General features: G+C 42.6%; 1 protein-coding gene across 3 annotated transcripts in view; it reads right to left on the bottom strand.

Annotated features, from left to right (window-relative positions):
* The window catches only part of LOC133553098 (exostosin-1), a 368,373-nt gene extending 353,303 nt beyond the window's left edge, over positions 1-15,070 (bottom strand). Inside the window, exons 1-4 of one of the 3 annotated variants that reach the window (XM_061900940.1) lie at positions 4,702-15,069; positions 4,537-4,619; positions 2,623-3,083; positions 1,567-2,318 (exon numbers count right to left, since the gene is read on the bottom strand). In XM_061900940.1, coding sequence (XP_061756924.1) covers positions 1,567-2,318; positions 2,623-2,892 — 1,022 coding nt within the window. In that variant the 5' untranslated portion in view covers positions 2,893-3,083; positions 4,537-4,619; positions 4,702-15,069. Of the gene's footprint in view, positions 1-1,566; positions 2,319-2,622; positions 3,084-4,536 lie in introns of all 3 variants that reach the window. The other 2 variants (XM_061900941.1, XM_061900939.1) reach the window with 2 other exon arrangements.
* Between the last annotated feature and the right edge of the window lie 3,904 nt (positions 15,071-18,974).

Genomic DNA, 18,974 nt, shown 5'->3' with positions numbered 1-18,974 from the left:
TCGATCTTAAAGATCTAAAAAATATTATTTGGGAATGTCCGGCGGGCCAGATTGAAAAGCTTAACGGGCCGCATGTGGTCCCCGGGCCTTAGTTTGCCCAGGTCAGAGCGAGTAGCTCCCGAAAATATTAGGAAAAATAAATGTATTTTTACATCAGGGCCGTCCCCTCTCACAGAGTTACCCGCAGAGCACCAACAGCCCTCGCATTTAAACCCCAGAACACCAAAGCATGCCTTGCAATTCTCTTTACACACCTGCTCGTTTCCAGAAATGCTCCTGCGCGAATGAACCGACAACAAACGGCACAACGACTTGCACGGCAAAGCTGCAATGGTGTGAAGGTCCAAACAAATTATCGAGTTGTTGAGACACGTTAAGGATTACCAACACTTCCCTTCTTTTCTCAACCACCCTCGTTTGCCTCCGCTGTAAAGCTGGTTGCTCACAGAGCGGGCCGCCCATCACCGGTGCATAGCCCCGACGAACAGCTACATAAGCGGGGATGCGCAAAATATAGATGACGGTAGCATCAACCGTGCACCGAGGGACCCCTTATCTGTCCACCTCTCAAAGACACGCCGAAATAACGGACGTAATAACATTTTATTTGGCCAGAGACATACAGTATGTCCTATGTCTACTGTGAGAACGACAATGAATGTGTTCCTTTGTATGTGACTTTCCTGCATAATCTTATTTTTTCACTTGTTTGCACTCTGCAATGGCATATTTATTTCAGTTAGCCATATGTCTTTCATACATTTAAATTGTATTATTAATAAACTTTTAATAGTTTCATTTTGAAATGAAAGCCAAGTTCACATAACGTTTGTGTAAAATACAAAGTGCAATAAATTATGTTTCAATTCACTGTAAATAATTATGATAAATAATTGTGATTTCAATATTGATGAAAATAATCATGATTATTATTTTGTCCATAATCGTGCATCCCCTTCGGCACCAGCTCCAGCACTTTGGCATCTAAGTAGCGGACTGCGTCTAGTGTTGCAATTTTACGAGCATGCCTGGTAGAAAGCTCTCAAAAGTAAAGCGCCACTTTTCAAAGTGCGCTAGCTCGATGCTAATTTCATCGGATTTTCCATATACATGCTACTGATAAACATTAGCAATTTTGCAATGGCGATTACAACACCTTTAAATTTGGTAATGAAAACTGAAACTAAGATGCAGTTTACAATCAAACGGCTGTTGTGTAACAAGTACAACACTTAGAGTGTAAACACTTTGTAGAACTCAACAAAATACACGACTGGCATATTCAAGTTAATGGCAAAGACTACTTCCTACCTATGGCAACACACCTTCGACAAACTGTAATGATTAATTGGAAATGAGACTCAGTGTAATAAAATAAAAAATAACAATTGGAAAGAAATGTTATTTTTAAATGGCAAATGTTACATGAACACAGACAAAAATACCAAAAACCAATAATGCTGATTGAGTACCCCATGAATTCAAATAAAAGGTCAACCTCCCTATGTACTTGTGTTGTATAAATGCAGCACTAATTCGGTTTACAGCAGCAAAGGTTTGTCTTACTTTGAGTAGTCTTCATTGTCCCGATCGCAGCGTGAGTCCTTGTGCTTCTCCCAGTCCTTGCCGTGTTTACACGTGGTCAACAGGATAATATCTTCCCCATTGTGGACGTGATACAAAGCGTTCCTTGTATCAGAGCCGATTCCCGTCAAGTAGCGCTTCCCTTTAAAAACCAGCAGGTAACGCCTGGAGGAAGGTGCATTGTGGGCCACCGTGGGATCTGCGACGCCTGCTTTGAGCGGGTGGTCTTTGGAGAACAAGGGGATGGAAATATCAAAGTTGGGTCGGAAGTTGGCCATGTCTGCACTGGCCTTGGCCAGCATTGCCTGGCCCACCTCAAAGCCCAGATCCTCCGTGTAGTCCGGCCAGGTGCCGGAATAGAGGTTAAATATAAGGTGGTTCCTGCCATCTTTCCATGTCGGAAGGTTTTGAATACGCATCCTCACGTTTTGGACGTACTGAACCGACAGACGGTCTCTGTCCAAAGTGTCTACGGCAAGAATAAACAAGCAGGCCTTCCGGGGGTCCGTGGTGTGGAAGCGTGACTCCTCGATGGAAGAGAGGATCTTGCGGTAGGTGGCAGAGATCTCGTCCCCCCTTTGTGAAGGGTAAATGTAGACTCCGAAGTCCGGCTGGCAACGGGCGAAGTCAAAACAAGTTTCCATGCGGCAGCGCCGGTTTTTGTAGAGGTTGTCTTGGATCGAGCGTCGTTCTCTGGGTGAGCTGTGCTGGTGGTGGACTTGGGGACTGTCCTCCTGCAATCGTAGCAGAAAACAACTTCAAAGATTTGCTTTTGATACCTGCTTCCTACAGTCACCCGCAGGATTTTTTTTTATGACAATGCATTTTAAACACACATGCGTTGCTATCACGGACTTGTTACGCAGCTTCCACTCTTTGGTAAGACTTTATGCAGGATTTTAGCGTGAAAAACATTTCTATTCTAGTTCAAACTAACGCTCAATTCAAAGCTTACAATTTACAGTATCATTAGTAATATAACGACCATGCATGATATTTCTGGCCTTGCAGGTTATGAGTTTTAGTGCCTTTTGCTACCTCCTGTTCCCCTCCCTCCAGGTAGGGTCCTAGCAGCTGGGTCAACTCGGGCCAGTGCCTGGGCTGCCTGTGCGGGGGCCCGGGAGGGTACACCTCTTGTGTCTGATACTGCTGATAATAGTCGGGATACTGGGGCAACTGCTGGCGCCGAAACCGCTGATGCTGCTGTTGCTGCTGCTCGAAGTCGGCGATTTGCAGAGCCCACTGGCAGACGAGGTAAAGAAGAGCGACACCCACAGACACGAGCAGGTACCGCTTCTTGGCCTGCATGTGTGCTGTGGGGGGGAGGAGAAGGAGATGGAGGGTAGGGTGGTCGGGAGGAGAAGCGATTGTATAAAAACCAGAGGACGACTGAAGTGTGGGATGGAGAAGGAATGATGCGGAGAGGAGGGGTCCACTCAGGTCAGGGGTGTCCCACAGGGAATCCTATCCGCCGTGCAGCATTTTGGGATTTAGAGTAACTGGAAAGAAATGTACACATCAATAAAAATGGATGAAAATGTTCCCTAAAAAGCTGACAAATACTTGCTGAAAGAGTTCCAGGTCATGCAAAATACAATTGACTATAGAAACTACCAGACACGTTTTTTTGCACTTTGTGTATTATTGTAGTTGTATTGCATACTATTGACAGATACTTTATTTAGCAATACGAAAGGCTTCAAATTTTAGTAACTGCCCTCAGTTAGTATAACACAATTTATAAAAATTATAACTTTTTAAGTGTCAAGGAATTGCATTATTAACATTGTAAAAAGTAACAATGCATAGATCAGTGGTTCTCAACCCCCTTTACCCCCTGTGAACATTTTTTTTAATTCATTTTTAGTGGTCTTTCTTGAACTATTTGGAAAAAAAGATATAAAAATAACTAAAAATGTGTTGAAAAATAAACCAGTGATTCAATTATAAATAAAGATTTCTACACATATAGTAACCATCAACTTAAAGCGCCCTCTTAGAGGATTGTAATAGAGATCCATCTGGATTCCTCAACTTAATTTTAATCATTCCTTCACAAAAAAATAAATCTTTAACATCAATATTTATGGAACATGTCCACAAAAAATATAGCTGTCAACACTGAATATTACATTGTTGCATTTCTTTTCACAGTTTATGAACTTACATTCATATTTTGTTGAAGTATTATTCAATAAATATATTTATAAATGATTTTTGAGTTGTTGCTATTTTTAGAATATCCATCCATCCATCCATCTTCTTCCGCTTATCCGAGGTCGGGTCGCGGGGGCTACAGCCTAAGCAGGGAAACCCAGACTTCCCTCTCCCCAGCCACTGCGTCTAGCTCTTCCCGGGGGATCCTGAGGCATTCCCAGGCCAGCCGGGAGACATAGTCTTCCCAACGTGTCCTGGGTCTTCCCCGTGGCCTCCTACTGGTTGGACGTGCCCTAAACACCTCCCTAGGGAGGCGTTCGGGTGGCATCCTGACCAGATGCCCGAACCAACTCATCTGGCTCCTCGCGATATTTTTAATATTTTTAGAATATTTTTTAAAAATCTCAAGTACCCCTTGGCATACCTTCAAGTACCCCCAGGGGTACGCGTACCCCCATTTGAGAACCACTGGCATATATAACACCCATCAAAACATCACTTTATCATATACAAGTATATGTTTTAACATGTCTGCAAGATGTTTAAAATTGTCTTAAATACTTCAAACTCTTGTAAAAGTTTAAGGCTATAAAAAGACAGTAGAAAAATTGAATTCCTCTACATTGTTGCAATACTTTACATTTGTTTTGCACATGTTAATGTTAAAAATGTGCAGAAGTAGCCAGTAACGTGTTTAAAATTGAATACAAATAATTAGATTCTGCAATCAATCAGTATAAAGATACCATTGAATCATATTTTAGTGTTAAATAATAAAAGGTCAACAGTCCCTACCTGTTTACTAAAGGAACACCTGTGGTCCCCAGGAATGCTTGTGCTGGATGCTGGATGCTCTGCCCTCCAGCCTCCAACCGCCCCTGTTTGGATGCACACATCACATCACACATCCTCTTAATGAAGCCGCAATTAATGAGCACACACACACCCTCATTCACTCACACACACTCAGCGATGCAATGAGGCGCCGGCACCTCTCCATGTGTTGCTCCCAAAACTTTCCAAAAAACCCCCCCCAAAAAACAGTGTTATTATTCTTATTATTTTTTGTATCCGTGCAAGATAGAAAACGGCAAGACTCGCTGCTCGTCCTCACTGCGCGCGTCTCCTCTGCGCTCGCTCGCATCATCCGTGCAGACGCGGTGGTCCGAAGACGTGCGTCCATCTCAAGCGAATCTGGAAGGAATATTCACTTGGGCTGAGTCCTTGAACGCAGCATCCCCACCCTCCGTGTGCGTGAGCCCTGCGCGCACGCAATCCAATTTGCAAGATTCAATTCACAGTTCCGGTGACAGACAGATCCGCGCGCTCGCGCACACACACACACACGCACACACTCGTCTTTGGGATCAGAGAAGCGCACATGCCATCCTGCATCCAGCATGCATCATGATGCAAATTGGCAACTTTTCATCCATTTCAAGTCACTGGCAATAGTTTATTCCTTCGTACTGAAGTTCTTTAACAAATGTGCCAATTTAAGGGACGTCTGACTGACGTGATAGTGACAACATCGCTGACTTCTGCAATATTCTGCGTGTTAATAATGAAGCTGATTCGTAGACAAAGTGTATGTTATTTTGAATAATTGCTCAGATTGCTCATTAGCGAGACTTTTCTGGGGACGGTGCGGTTGTTGCCACTTTTCCTAAAGAGATACGTCAACCTTTATTTATAGAGTTATTCCTCGAAGTCCTAAATCCACTATCCGGACCATCATGATCACTTCATCAATATTCCCGTCCGAGCTGATCGGAATTATTCGCCTTGTGATTTAATAAGAACACATTACCTGGTAAATTAAAAGAGGAAGTTTTAATGATCCGGCGCAGGTACATCAGGTGTGAAACACCGCCATCTTGTGGCCACTTTAAGACTATAATTAAGATTAGTTTATTTCAAAGGGGACATTGCAATTTCATAAAAACACACGACTACTAGGGCTGGGCAATATTGCCTTTTTTTAATATCGCAATATTTGTAGGCCATATTGCGATAGACGATATACATTACGATATTTTGTATTGGTCTTAAATGAACACTTGATGCATATAATCACAGCAGTATGATGATTATATGTGTCTACATTAAAACATTCTTCTTCATACTGCATTAATATATGCTAATTTTGAACTTTCATGCAGAGAGGGAAATCACAACTAAGTCAATTGACCAAAAGTGTATTTATTAAAGTTATTAAGCAATGGCACAAACATTCATGTCATTTCCAAAACATAAATTGCAAGATTGTCAGAGACATTTTAAGTTTCAAATAAAAATGAGCTGCATAATAAGAAATCAAATAGTATTCATCCTTCACTATGTGGTAGGTTACTAAAGTTATGAAATTCTCTTCATACTCTAGCGAGTGACTATACAAATGATGCTACATATTAGCAGTAATGCTACTTTTTATAGCAACGCCTTGTCCCCCCCACACTTGACAAATTACGGTTGTCTGTTCAACATATTCCCACTTGAAGCCGAACCACCGCCAGACGATGGAAACCCTGCTGTTTTTATCGGGAATTAAGTCTTCCTTCATTTGTTACCAGATCCGCATCATCTTTCTCTCGTACGGCTACGTTAGCAGCTAACGTTAGTCATGCCGCTACCTCTCTGTTAGTCAAGGGCGTGTATGTGACGTGTATGACGTGACAGTTTGTGACGTATGTAAGAATGTGCGCCTGCTTGTCTGAAGGAGACACAGGAAAGAGTGAGGAGAGCCTGAAGTGTACGCCCGCAGCTAAAAGTCCTGCGTGAGAACGTATACTCGAATATTACGATATAGTAATTTTCTATATCGCACAGAGGCAAACCCGCGATATATCGTATATATCGATATATCGCCCAGCCCTAATGACTACACATTGTAAAAAAAAAAAAGCCAGAATGAGCCAGAAGACTAATTTTCATCCGTAAACCATGATGTAAAAAAGTCAGTAAAATTACAATGTAAAAGAATGAGAGAAAAAGAAAAAAGCACAATCCATCCATCCATCCATTTCCTACCGTTTGTCCCGTTCGGGGGTCGCTGGAGCCAATCATAACTGCATTCGGGCGGAAGGCGTCGTACACCCTGGACAAGTCGCCAACTCATTGCAGGGCCAACACAGATAGACAACATTCACACTCACATTCACACACGAGGGACCATTTAGTGTTGCCAATCAACCTATCCCCAGGTGCATGTCTTTGGAAGTGGGAGGTAGCCGGAGTACCCGGAGGGAACCCACGCAGTCACGGGGAGGACATGCAAACTCCACACAGAAAGATCCCGAGCCCAGGATTGAACCCAGGACAACTCACGACTCTCGTATTGTGAGGCACATGCACCAAACCCTGTCCCACTGTGCTGCCCACAATACATATGTATGATAAAAAAATAAAATACAACATCGCAACATAACATTTATCTTAGCATCAAAACAGGCATTGATAAGCCACAATATATTTTTATTTTTGTAAAGGCCTTGTATGTTGTGACCAGTGTAACTTCCTCAGGTACGGAGTTCCAGACATTTGCGCTCCTTACTGACCAGCCCGACTACTGAAAGTGCTCCTGCGCAGAGGAATATAACAGTCACCTCTGACAGGGCCTCGAGGAACACGCTCACTGCTGTTTCTTATGCTGATGAACTCTGCCACAGAATCTGGAGCCAATTCATGCAGTACATTATAGGTCACTTTTGAGTCTGCAAATATGTGAAGACTGTCCCAATTTAAAGTAATGTATTTTTTTTTAGAAGGGCACAATGATAGTGCCTAGGTTTTTTACCCATAACATCAGTTGCTTGCTTGTACAGCATTTCCAATGGGTTTGTTTTAACTCTGACCAGCCTGAGACCAGCTGGTAAATATAATTTTGCAGCTTTAGTTGACATATCATTTCGAATTACACGAACATTTGCGAGATTGAACTTGATTATTTTACACAATTTTCCAATATGGGCTTAAAAGGAAAGCTCTGAATGTATTTTTAACCCAAGATATCTATATTGGCTGACAATTTGTATTATTTTCCATTAATATGTATGTCGGGGTCAGATGATACTTTTTTTGTTTAAATTACATACATGCCGACAGTTTTAGAAAGGTTTAGCTGCAGACAGCACTCCTGCAACCAAGTTGTAACAAAGGACATTGTTTTAGTGAGTTCAGCAGCAACACAGTGACCATGAAGGAAGAAAACTGTGTCGTCTGCATATATTAAAGCACTCAGCTTCAGGACAAACAGAAGAGCAGCTCATACTTGTTCGGATTATTGGAGTTTGACGCTGATATTAATTGGAATTAGACTCCGAGCCTCTTAAAATGTACTCTTAGAAGATATCTAATACATTATTTCCAAAAATAATTTGTTGATTTATTTTATAGGCACTCGTGAGTCGCGCTGCGTCTGCACTGCAAATTGATTTTTGGTGTCACCGCCACTCTGTGAGTGTGTGCGTGACCGCATCGTCTTCAGCAGCAGTAGCGACATATTAAGGTCGATTAATCGATAGAGAGCAGAGCCCCCAGGAAACAGGCGACCTCCACTAGATATTCGTCCTCCACTTTAAGTAACCTCTCACATCAAGTCACACATTTCAGAAGTTGTTGTGGCAAATTATCGCGCTCCGCTGGGGTCCCCCAACCTTCCTTCTTGTTGTAAGCAATCATTGGATTCTTGCTGTCATACAAGGCCAAAACAATAACAAAAGGGACCATCTAATTAGGTCAATAAACTCTATCATGAACAGCTCTGACTGTGTACAAAATTCCACTTACTAAGGCACTCTAAACTCATTGTTAAAGTTGTAAAATTAACTCCCATCTTTTTTGTCCCGGTACCAAATTTCGATACTTTTCGGTGCTTTTCTAAATGAAAAGGTACCAGAAAAATTCCATTATTGGCTTTATTTTAACAAAAAATATTTGGGTACATTAACATATGTTTCTTTTTGCAAGCGTGTCCTTAAATAAAACCGTGAACATACAAGACAACTCGTATTTTATTAGTAAGTAAGCAAACAAAGGCTCCTAATTTAGTCTGCTGACATATGCAGTAACATACTGTATTGTGTCATTTACATTACTATTACATAACATACTGTATTGTGTCATTTATATTATTTTATCAACGTTATTAAGGACAAGCGGTAGAAAATTAATTATTAATCTGCTTGTTCCTTTACTGTTAATATCTGCTTACTTTCTCTTTTAACATGTTCCATCTACACTTGTGTTAAAATGCAATAATGACTTATTCTTCTGTTGTTTGATACTTTACATTGGTTTTGGATGATACCACAAATTTGGGTATCAATCCGATACCAAGTCGTTACAGGATCAAAGATTGGTCATATCCAAAGTCCTCATGTGCCCAGAGACATATTTTCTGAGTTTATAAACATGTTAAACATGTTACCTGTCTGAATGACTATCGCCCTGTTGCACTCACCCCAATAGTGATAAAGTGCTTCGAGAGGATAGTCATGTCACACATCAAGAAGACCTTCCCAGACACACTTGACCCTCTACAGTTTGCCTACCGGCAGAACCGGTCCACTGAGGATGCAGTCAACACCGTCATCCACACCACCTTCACCCACTTAGAGGGCCAGGACACTTATGCCATGCTATTATTCATTGACTACAGCTCTGCTTTTAACACGGTCATCCCACAAAAACTCACTGCTAAACTCCTCACTGTTGGTCTGACACCAACTCTCTGTGACTGGGTCCTGAACTTTCTCACAAACCGGCCCCAGTTAGTCAGAATCGGCAATTAGACATCAGGCACAAAGGTTCTAAGCATAGGGACCCCCAAGGCTGCGTGCTGAGCCCCCTATTGTACACCCTGTTCACACAATGACTCTGTGGCGTCCCAAAACAACACCAGTATCATCAAGTTTGCAGATGATACCACGGTCGTCAGACTTATCACTGGGGGAGCTGAGGCAGCGTACAGAAGGGAGGTAGCGGAACTGGTGGCCTGGTGTCAGGATAATAATCTCTCCTTGAACACAGACAAGACCAAGGAGATGATTATTGACCCACGGAGAAGGAGTGCACAGTACACACTTTAGTACATAGGTGGGACAAAGGTGGACAGGGTGAAAACCTTTAAATTCCTCGGGAACCACATCAGCGAGGACCTCACCTGGGATCACATCACCCAACAAACATAAAGAAAGCCCAGCAGCGACTGTACTTCCTAAGAAGGCTGAGAAAATTTGGTATGCCACCCAAAACTCTCAGCAACTTCTATAGAAGTACGGTTGAGAGTGTCCTTACCAGCTCAATCACGGTCTGGTATAGAAACGGCACTGCTAAGGACAGGAAGGCACTCCAGCGAGTGATTAAAACTGCTCAGTACATATCAGGAGCAGCCTTCCCCTCACTAGTGGACATGTACTCTACCAGGGCCACCAGGAGAGTACACAACATCATCAAGGACAGTACACACCCCCAGCACAGTCTCTTCAGCCTCCTACCATCAGGCAGACAATACAGGAGCCTGAAATCCAGGACTACCAGACTGACAAACAGTTTCTACCCACAGGCCATCAGGCTTGTGAATGCTAACTTGTGAATGCTAGCTCCCCCGCGCCCATTTTTACTTTGTTTTTTTGAACAAAAGACAGCTACCTTGACCACCCCCGAACTGTGAACCATCACTGTAGACACTTTTCACCTTTGATCACTAAAGACACTTTAACAGCTGCTGTGACCCAAGGTCACCTCCATATTTATACTGTTGACTGTCAATCAGAATGTGCAATGATGTTATGTTACTTACTGTGCCTTGTATATACATTTTTATTTTAATTTTTTATTTTAGGTAAGTACCGTGTGACTTGTTGAAGTGTGGACTAGCAAAGTAAGATTTTCATTGTACGGCAAACTGTCTGTTTAACTGTGCATATGACAATAAACAATCTTGAATCTTGAATGTTATAATTTTTTTTAAAACAAAAGATGTTGCGATGCCATTAAGATATCAACGTAATCATAGTAGTATAGACTTGATACGCTCCTGTACTTGGTATCATTACAGTGGATGTTAGATTTAGATCCACCCATGGCATTTGTTTACATTTTGATGCCAGTGAGCTACGGTGTATAGTTAAACATGTTTAGCTATTCCTCGTCCTGCAGGGATGATACTTGTAAGAAACTTACTTTATTTGTCGCCTTGGAGGCGAGGATTAGTGGTTTAGAAGTAGCTAAAACACTGCCGACTGCGGCTGGACTTTAGCCGCTAGCTAGCTAGCCATGTCTTAAAGCACCTCTTCCTGAGGGCGTTTCAGTGCTATAACTTCAGCTTTATCGTTAGTTTTTAAGCCAAAGTGCATCCGTTCTCCCTTTTCTGTCTACACACTGTCTGCTTGTAAGTACACCGTGATTGTGCGCTGCCGAACATGCTCGCCTTCACTAAACATTCTTTATCGTAAGGCCATTTAGTCACAGATATATTTCAAAAACAAGCATAAATAGAGAAAAAAAATCAAAAGGGTTCTTGCAGTAAAATAATCCCTGTGGTTTTTGTGGAGGATTGTGGTCTTTCAGAAGGACCAGGAGTATTTCCACATAATGTAATGGCAAATATAGGCCGCGCCCACCTGCTGACTGACAGCTTCATATCGAGTTCCCTCCAAAGGTTTTCGCGACGATGGGAGTTGCCCGCTTGTGTCGAAGAGGAGCAAAGTGTCTGCAGGTTTTGGCTTTTCAGTTATCCAAATATTCCCTCCTGCATTGCGCCGCCCGTCAACGTTAATGATTTAATAACACATTCATACACGCCACACAACACACTCACGCGCACACATTTTTGATTTATGTTCTCAGCTGTGCCTTGGCGACTAAGCGTGCTGAAATATTCATGTCATATTTATCCACGTGAACGACGGCTCATGCATTTTCAAATAGAATTAGCGGCGCGCGAGATGTCCTGATGCATGATGGTCCTGATGTGGGCACGTCACATGTCATTACCTCCGTCTATAGACGTTATATAGTTTGTATTTTTTCATGTGAATTCTTCCAGGAAATGAAAGCCAGTGGAGGTCAACCAAACCAAGATGGATGTTGTGCAGCCTCAAACTCTTTGACTATGCAAAGGGCCTAGATCTCCCAGCAAAAAGCAGATACAAGCAAAACAATCAAACAATGCAATGGAATAGATCCCTATAATTTATCAAAAAAGATTTGTAAAGTGCCAATTTTTTTTTCTTTCTTTCTACCGCTTATAAGTCGCTCTGGAGTATAAGTCGCACCTGCCGAAAATGCATAATAAAGAAGGAAAAAAACATATATAAGTTGCACAGGAGTATAAATCGTATTCCTTCCATAGATTTTCTAACGCGTATTCCCTTTTGGGGTCGCGGGGGCGCTGGCGCCTATCTCAGCTACAATCGGGCGGAAGGTACACCCTGGACAAGTCGCCACCTCATCGCAGGGCCAACACAGATAGACAGACAACATTCACACTCACATTCACACACTAGGGCCAATTTAGTGTTGCCAATCAACCTATCCCCAGGTGCATGTCTTTGGAGGTGGGAGGAAGCCGGAGTACCCGGAGGGAACCCACGCATTCACGGGGAGAACATGCAAACACCACACAGAAAGATCCCGAGCCTGGGATTGAACCCAAGACTGCAGGACCTTCGTATTGTGAGGCAGACGCACTAACCCCTCTGCCACCGTGAAGCCATTTTTGTAAAGTGTTATCAATGATTATCCTTCGGTGTAGTTTCCAGATATATCAAACCATCTGGAGCTCCAGACGTACATGACAAACGAAATGGAATCTTGGAAAAGCAAGGTCTACAACCTCTTCGTGTGGGGCTGGGTCATGGAAATTGGTATCAAGACTCTTCCAGGTAAATAGGCTTCGGTTTTGCCCGGGTAAGGTTGCATTTCATTATCTAACTCCACATCCAATCCGCCATGTTTTGTTGCTGTTACATGCGTTGTCACGAGTATGCGTGTTTTCCCCGTCTTTATCTACATGCAACTCTAGATGACAACATTGTGCATGTGCTAAAAGCTTCAATTATGATGTTTGCCTTTAGTAAAACCCTAACTCTTTTAGGTTTTGCTCACATTTGATTTCTTGCCGAGTTGGTGCTTTACGAAACACTTGGAGCAAAACTGTGTTTTAAAAGGGAACATTATTACCAGAACTATGTAAGCGTCAATATATAGCTTGATGTTGCAGAAAAAGGACCATATATCTTTTTAACTGATTTCTGAACACTAAATGGGTGAATTTTGGCGAATTAAACGCCTTTCTATTATTCGCTCTCGGGGCGATGACGTCACGTCAATCCGCCATTTTCTCAAACACATTACAAACATCGAGTCAAATCAGCTCTGTTATTTTCCGTTTTTTCGACTGTTTTCCGTACCTTGGAGACATCATGCCTCGTCGTTGTGTTGTCGGAGGGTGTAACAACATGATCAGGGACGAATTATTGATTTACGTGGAGTGTGCATCGATTAGCACGGCATGCTAATCGATGCTAACATGCTATTAAGGCTAGCTGTATATACATTTTGCATCGTTATGCCACATTTGTAGCTATATTTGCATCCAGCCTTTCCCTCCACCCACATTTAATGCCAAACAAACACTTACCACTCGACGGATTTAAGTTGTTCCAGTGTCAAAAGATCCGAAAGTCCCTCGTCTGCACATTTTACCACCGATGCTACGACAGACATGGCACAGAGATGTATGGATACCCTGCAACACTCAATCGTGGGTTAGAAGGCGATCGCTGAATAGCTTCAATAGCTATTCGCTCAATAGCTTCAGTTTCTTCTTCAATTTCGTTTTCGCTATCTGCCTCCATACTCCAACCATCCGTTTCAATACATGCATAATCTGTTGAATCATTTAAGCCGCTGAAATCCGAGTCTGAATCTGAGCTAATGTCGCTTTATCTTGCTGTGCTATCCGCCGTGTTGGCATCACTAAATGACGTCACAGGAAAATGGACGATGGATTTAAAGATAGCGAAAATCAGGCACTTTAAAGCCTTTTTTCGGGATATTCCATGATAAGTAAAATTTTGAAAAAAACTTTGAAAAATAAAATAAGCCACTGGGAACTGTTTTTTTTTGTTTTAACCCCTCTGAAATTGTGATAATTTTCCCCATTAAAAACTCAGAAACAAGATAAAACACAAATAATATCAAGATAATACTCAAATGGGAAAAGCTACAAGTTAAACGTATATCAAACAAACTTAACAAAATGATCATTGCATACTTGTGCTTTCAACTGTACTTCTTTGACGTTGTTTCGTAAGATCTTGCATTCTTCCGCCGTTTTTGATTACCTCTTGAGAAACTTAGAAAAAACGTTTATCCTTTCTGCGATTTGAACAATTTGTAGAGCCGAAATCAACACATGCATAGGGTGTTTTTAATCGAGGAAGGCTCAGTGATGCCAAGTACCCATTGAGAACAGCCGCTGGCTTGACCACCACGGATATTTAATTAGCCGGACGTGACGTCATGTAAATCCAAGCAATAGGCAGTAGCAGTCGATGCAGCAGATCTCTCGATCAGTGTTTTTCAACCTCTTTTGAGGTTTCATTGAAAAAAAATGCGGAGGCACACCACCAGCAGAAATCATTAAAAAATGAAAGTCAGCAGCCAATATTGACAGTAAAAAGTCGTTGTCGCAATTGTTAAAAATTATTTTAAACCATAACCAACCATTCGTCACTGTAGCTCTTGTCTCAAAGTAGGTGTACTGTCACCACCTCTAACGTCACACCGTGACTTATTTTGAGTTTGTTGCTGTTTTCCTGTGTGTAGTGTTTTAGTTCTTGTTTTGCGCTCCTAATTTGGTGTCTTTTTCTCTTTTTTTGGTATTTTCCTGCAGCAGTTTCATATCTTCTTGAGCGCTATTACCCAAACCTGCTTTGTTTTAGCAATTAAGATTATTTCAGTTGTCTTTATCCTTCTTTGTAGGGACATTGTTCATTGTCATGTCATGTTCGGATGTACTTTGTGGACGCCGTCTCTGATCCACAGTAAGTCTTTGCTGTCGTCCAGCATTCTGTTTTTGTTTACTTTGTAGCCAATTCAGTTTTAGTTTTGTTCTGCATAGCCTTCCCCAAACTTCAATGCCTTTTCTTAGGGGCACTCGCCTTTTGTTTATTTTTGGTGTAAGCATTAAATACGTTTTTACCTGCCCGCTGCCTCCCGCTGTTTCCAACATCTACAAAGCAATTAGCTACCTGCTGCCACCTACTGATATGGAAGAGTATAACGTGGTAAGTCTGCCGATCTCCAGACAGTACAGACACTCTACGACAGCACATTACTTGTGGATTACAACTACTGGTTTGCAAAAAAATGTTTTAACCCAAATAGGGTGGCATGGCGTAGTGGGTAGAGCGGCCGTGCCAGAAACCTGAGGGTTGCAGGTTCGCTTCCCACCTATTGACATCCAAATCGCTGCCGTCGTGTCCTTGGGCAGGACACTTCACCCTTACCCCCGGTGCCGCTCACACTGGTGAATGAATGATAGGTGGTGGTCGGAGGGGCCGTAGGCGCAAACTGGCAGCCACGCTTCCGTCAGTCTACCCCAGGGCAGCTGTGGCTACTGATGTAGCTTACCACCACCAGGTGTGAATGAATGATGGGTTCCCACTTCACTGTGAGCGCTTTGTGTATCTAACAATAGAAAAGCGTGATATAAATCCAATCCATTATTATTCAATCAATCAATGTTTATTTATATAGCCCCAAATCACAAATGTCTCAAAGGACTGCACAAATCATTACGACTACAACATCCTCGGAAGAACCCACAAAAGGGCAAGGAAAACTCACACCCAGTGGGCAGGGAGAATTCACATCCAGTGGGACGCCAGTGACAATGCTGACTATGAGAAACCTTGGAGAGGACCTCAGATGTGGGCAAACCCCCCCCCCCTCTAGGGGACCGAAAGCAATGGATGTCGAGCGGGTCTAACATGATACTGTGAAAGTTCAATCCATAGTGGCTCCAACACAGCCGCGAGAGTTCAGTTCAAGCGGATCCAAGACAGCAGCGAGAGTCCCGTCCACAGGAGACCATCTCAAGCGGAGGCGGATCAGCAGCGTAGAGATGTCCCCAACCAATACAGGCGAGCGGTCCATCCTGGGTCCCGATGAGCGGTCCATCCTGGGTCTCGACTCTGGACAGCCAGTACTTCATCCATGATCATCGGACCGGACCCCCTCCACAAGGGAGGGGGGGACATAGGAGAAAGAAAAGAAGCGGCAGATCAATGGTCTAAAACGGAGGTCTATTTAAAGGCTAGAGTATACAGATGAGTTTTAAGATGAGACTTAAATGCTTCTACTGAGGTAGCATCTCGAACTGTTACCGGGAGGGCATTCCAGAGTACTGGAGCCCGAACGGAAAACGCTCTATAGCCCGCAGACTTTTTTTGGGCTCTAGGAATCACTAATAAGCCGGAGTCTTTTGAACGCAGATTTCTTGCCGGGACATATGGTACAATACAATCGGCGAGATAGGCTGGAGCTAGACCGTATAGTATTTTATACGTAATTAGTAAAACCTTAAAGTCACATCTTAAGTGCACAGGAAGCCAGTGCAGGTGAGCCAGTACAGGCGTAATGTGATCAAACTTTCTTGTTCTTGTCAAAAGTCTAGCAGCCGCATTTTGTACCAACTGTAATCTTTTAATGCTAGACATGGGGAGACCCGAAAATAATACGTTACAGTAATCGAGACGAGACGTAACAAACGCATGGATAATGATCTCGGCGTCTTTAGTGGACAAAATGGAGCGAATTTTAGCGATATTACGGAGATGAAAGAAGGCCGTTTTAGTAAAGCTTTTAATGTGTGACTCAAAGGAGAGAGTTGGGTCGAAGATAATACCCAGATTTTTTACCGAGTCACCTTGTTTTATTATTTGGTTGTCAAATGTTAAAGTTGTATTATTAAATAGAGGTCGGTGTCTAGCAGGACCGATAATCAGCATTTCCGTTTTTTTGGCGTTAAGTTGCAAAAAGTTAGCGGACATCCATTGTTTAATTTCATTAAGACACGCTTCCAACTGACTACAGTCCGGCGTGTTGGTCAGCTTCAGGGGCATGTAGAGTTGGGTGTCATCAGCATAGCAGTGAAAGCTAATACCGTATTTGCGTATGACGTCACCCAGCGGCAGCATGTAGATGCTGAAGAGTACAGGGCCAAGGACCGAACCCTGGGGAACTCCACACGTTACCTTAACATAGTCCGAGGTCACATTGTTATGGGAGACGCACTGCATCCTATCAGTAAGATAAGAGTTAAACCAAGACAGGGCTGAGTCTGACATACCAATTCGTGTTTTGATACGCTCTAATAAAATATTGTGATCGACGGTATCGAAAGCAGCGCTAAGATCGAGGAGCAGCAACATAGATGACGCATCAGAGTCCATCGTTAGCAATAGATCATTAGTCAATTTTGCGAGGGCTGTCTCAGTCGAGTGATTTGCCCTGAAACCGGATTGAAAGGTTGCACATAGATTGTTAAACGCTAAGTGTTCATTCAGCTGCTCTGCAACAATTTTTTCGAGGATTTTCTAAATAAAGGGAAGGTGAGACATTATTATTATTATTATTATTAAATTAGATCATCTCCCAAGGCACCCCAGACTGCATCTCACGCCGCGGCAGAGTGGTTGAAAAACACTGCTCTAGACATATGATGTCTATGCCTCCATCAACACCAGGCCTTCAAGTCGTACTAAGGCATGGACCCCAAGACTGTAGAGGGTGCCATAGATTGAGAGAAAATAAGTTACATGATGGTGCAGATCAGAGAAATGTGCCCTATAGTCAGCTTGTTGAATAGTAGATCATGTCTCATATTTTTTGTTAATTGTGAATTATTAATTTTTTAGTTCCTTCATATTTTCAGTACAACAAAAGCTTTTGCTAGTTCCGGCTACTTTTCAGAGACATTCCTTGTTTTCTTCTTCATTTTTCCAGATGTCTATTTTGTCTTAATAATGAAAAAATCTTTATTTTTTTATTCAATCAATCTATCAATGTTTATTTATACAACCCTAAATTACAAGTGTCTCAAAGGGCTCCAGAAGCCACAACGGCATCCTCGATTTAGATCCCACATCAGGGCAAGGAAAAATTCAACCCAGTGGGATGACAATGAGAAAGCTTGGAGAGGACTGCAGATGTGGGTGACCCCTGCCCCTCTAGAGCAACCGGTGCAATGGACGTCGAGTAGGTCTAGCTTAATATTGTGAAAGTCCAGTATATAGTGGATCTAACATAATAGTGAGAGTCCAGTCCATAGTGGGGCCAGCAGGGCACCATCCTGAGCAGAGACAGGTCAGCAGTGCAGAGATGTCCCAACCGATGAACAGGCGAGCGATCCACCCCGGGTCCCGATTCTGGACAGCCAGCACTTCATCCGTGACCACCGAACCTGTGCCCCCCACCCCCACCTCCACGAGGATCAGAGCAGAAAAGAAAAGAAACGGCAGATCAACTAGTCTAAAAGGGGGGTCTATTTAAAGGCTAGAGTATACAAATGACTTTTTAGATGGGACTTAAATGCTTCTACTGTTGTTGTACTGTTGTATTCAAAATTAAATTGCGGTGAGTAAACGTTAGTGGAGAAGCCTGCCTATATAACCTTGGAGCAACAGTATATTCTATTTAAGTTAAGTTATAGTTAAAGTACGAATGATTGTCACACACACACTAGGTGTGGCGAAATTATTCTCTGCATTTGACCTATCACCCTTGTTGACCCCCTGGGAGGTGAGGGGAGCAGTGAGCAGCAGCAGTGGCCGTGCACCCGGAAACATTTTTGGTGATTTAACCCCCAATTCCAAACCTTGATGCTGAGTGCCAAGCAGCGAGGTAATTGTTATAGTCTTTGGTATGACTCGGCCGGGATTTGAACTCACGACCTACCGATCTCAGGGCGGACACTCTAACCACTAGGACATTGAGTAGGTTATGTATTATCTATTCCTATGAACCTATGCTATTTCTAATCTATTTATGCTATTCTATTTGAATTATGGTGTACATATTGGGTTAAATCTAGAAACTTTTGAAAAAAATTGGTGCCATCTCATGTCTCATATGTGCCGCTATGGCAATAAATTCCCTGAGAGTTATTAATATAGAGCAAATAAATATATAATAAAAAAAATGTATGTGAAAATTGCTAA

Source organism: Nerophis ophidion, linkage group LG05 (genome assembly GCF_033978795.1).
Source record: "Nerophis ophidion isolate RoL-2023_Sa linkage group LG05, RoL_Noph_v1.0, whole genome shotgun sequence".
NCBI classification, from domain to species: Eukaryota; Metazoa; Chordata; class Actinopteri; order Syngnathiformes; family Syngnathidae; genus Nerophis; species Nerophis ophidion.
Note: the sequence above shows the minus strand (reverse complement) of the source record. Positions and strands in the feature narration are given on the sequence as shown.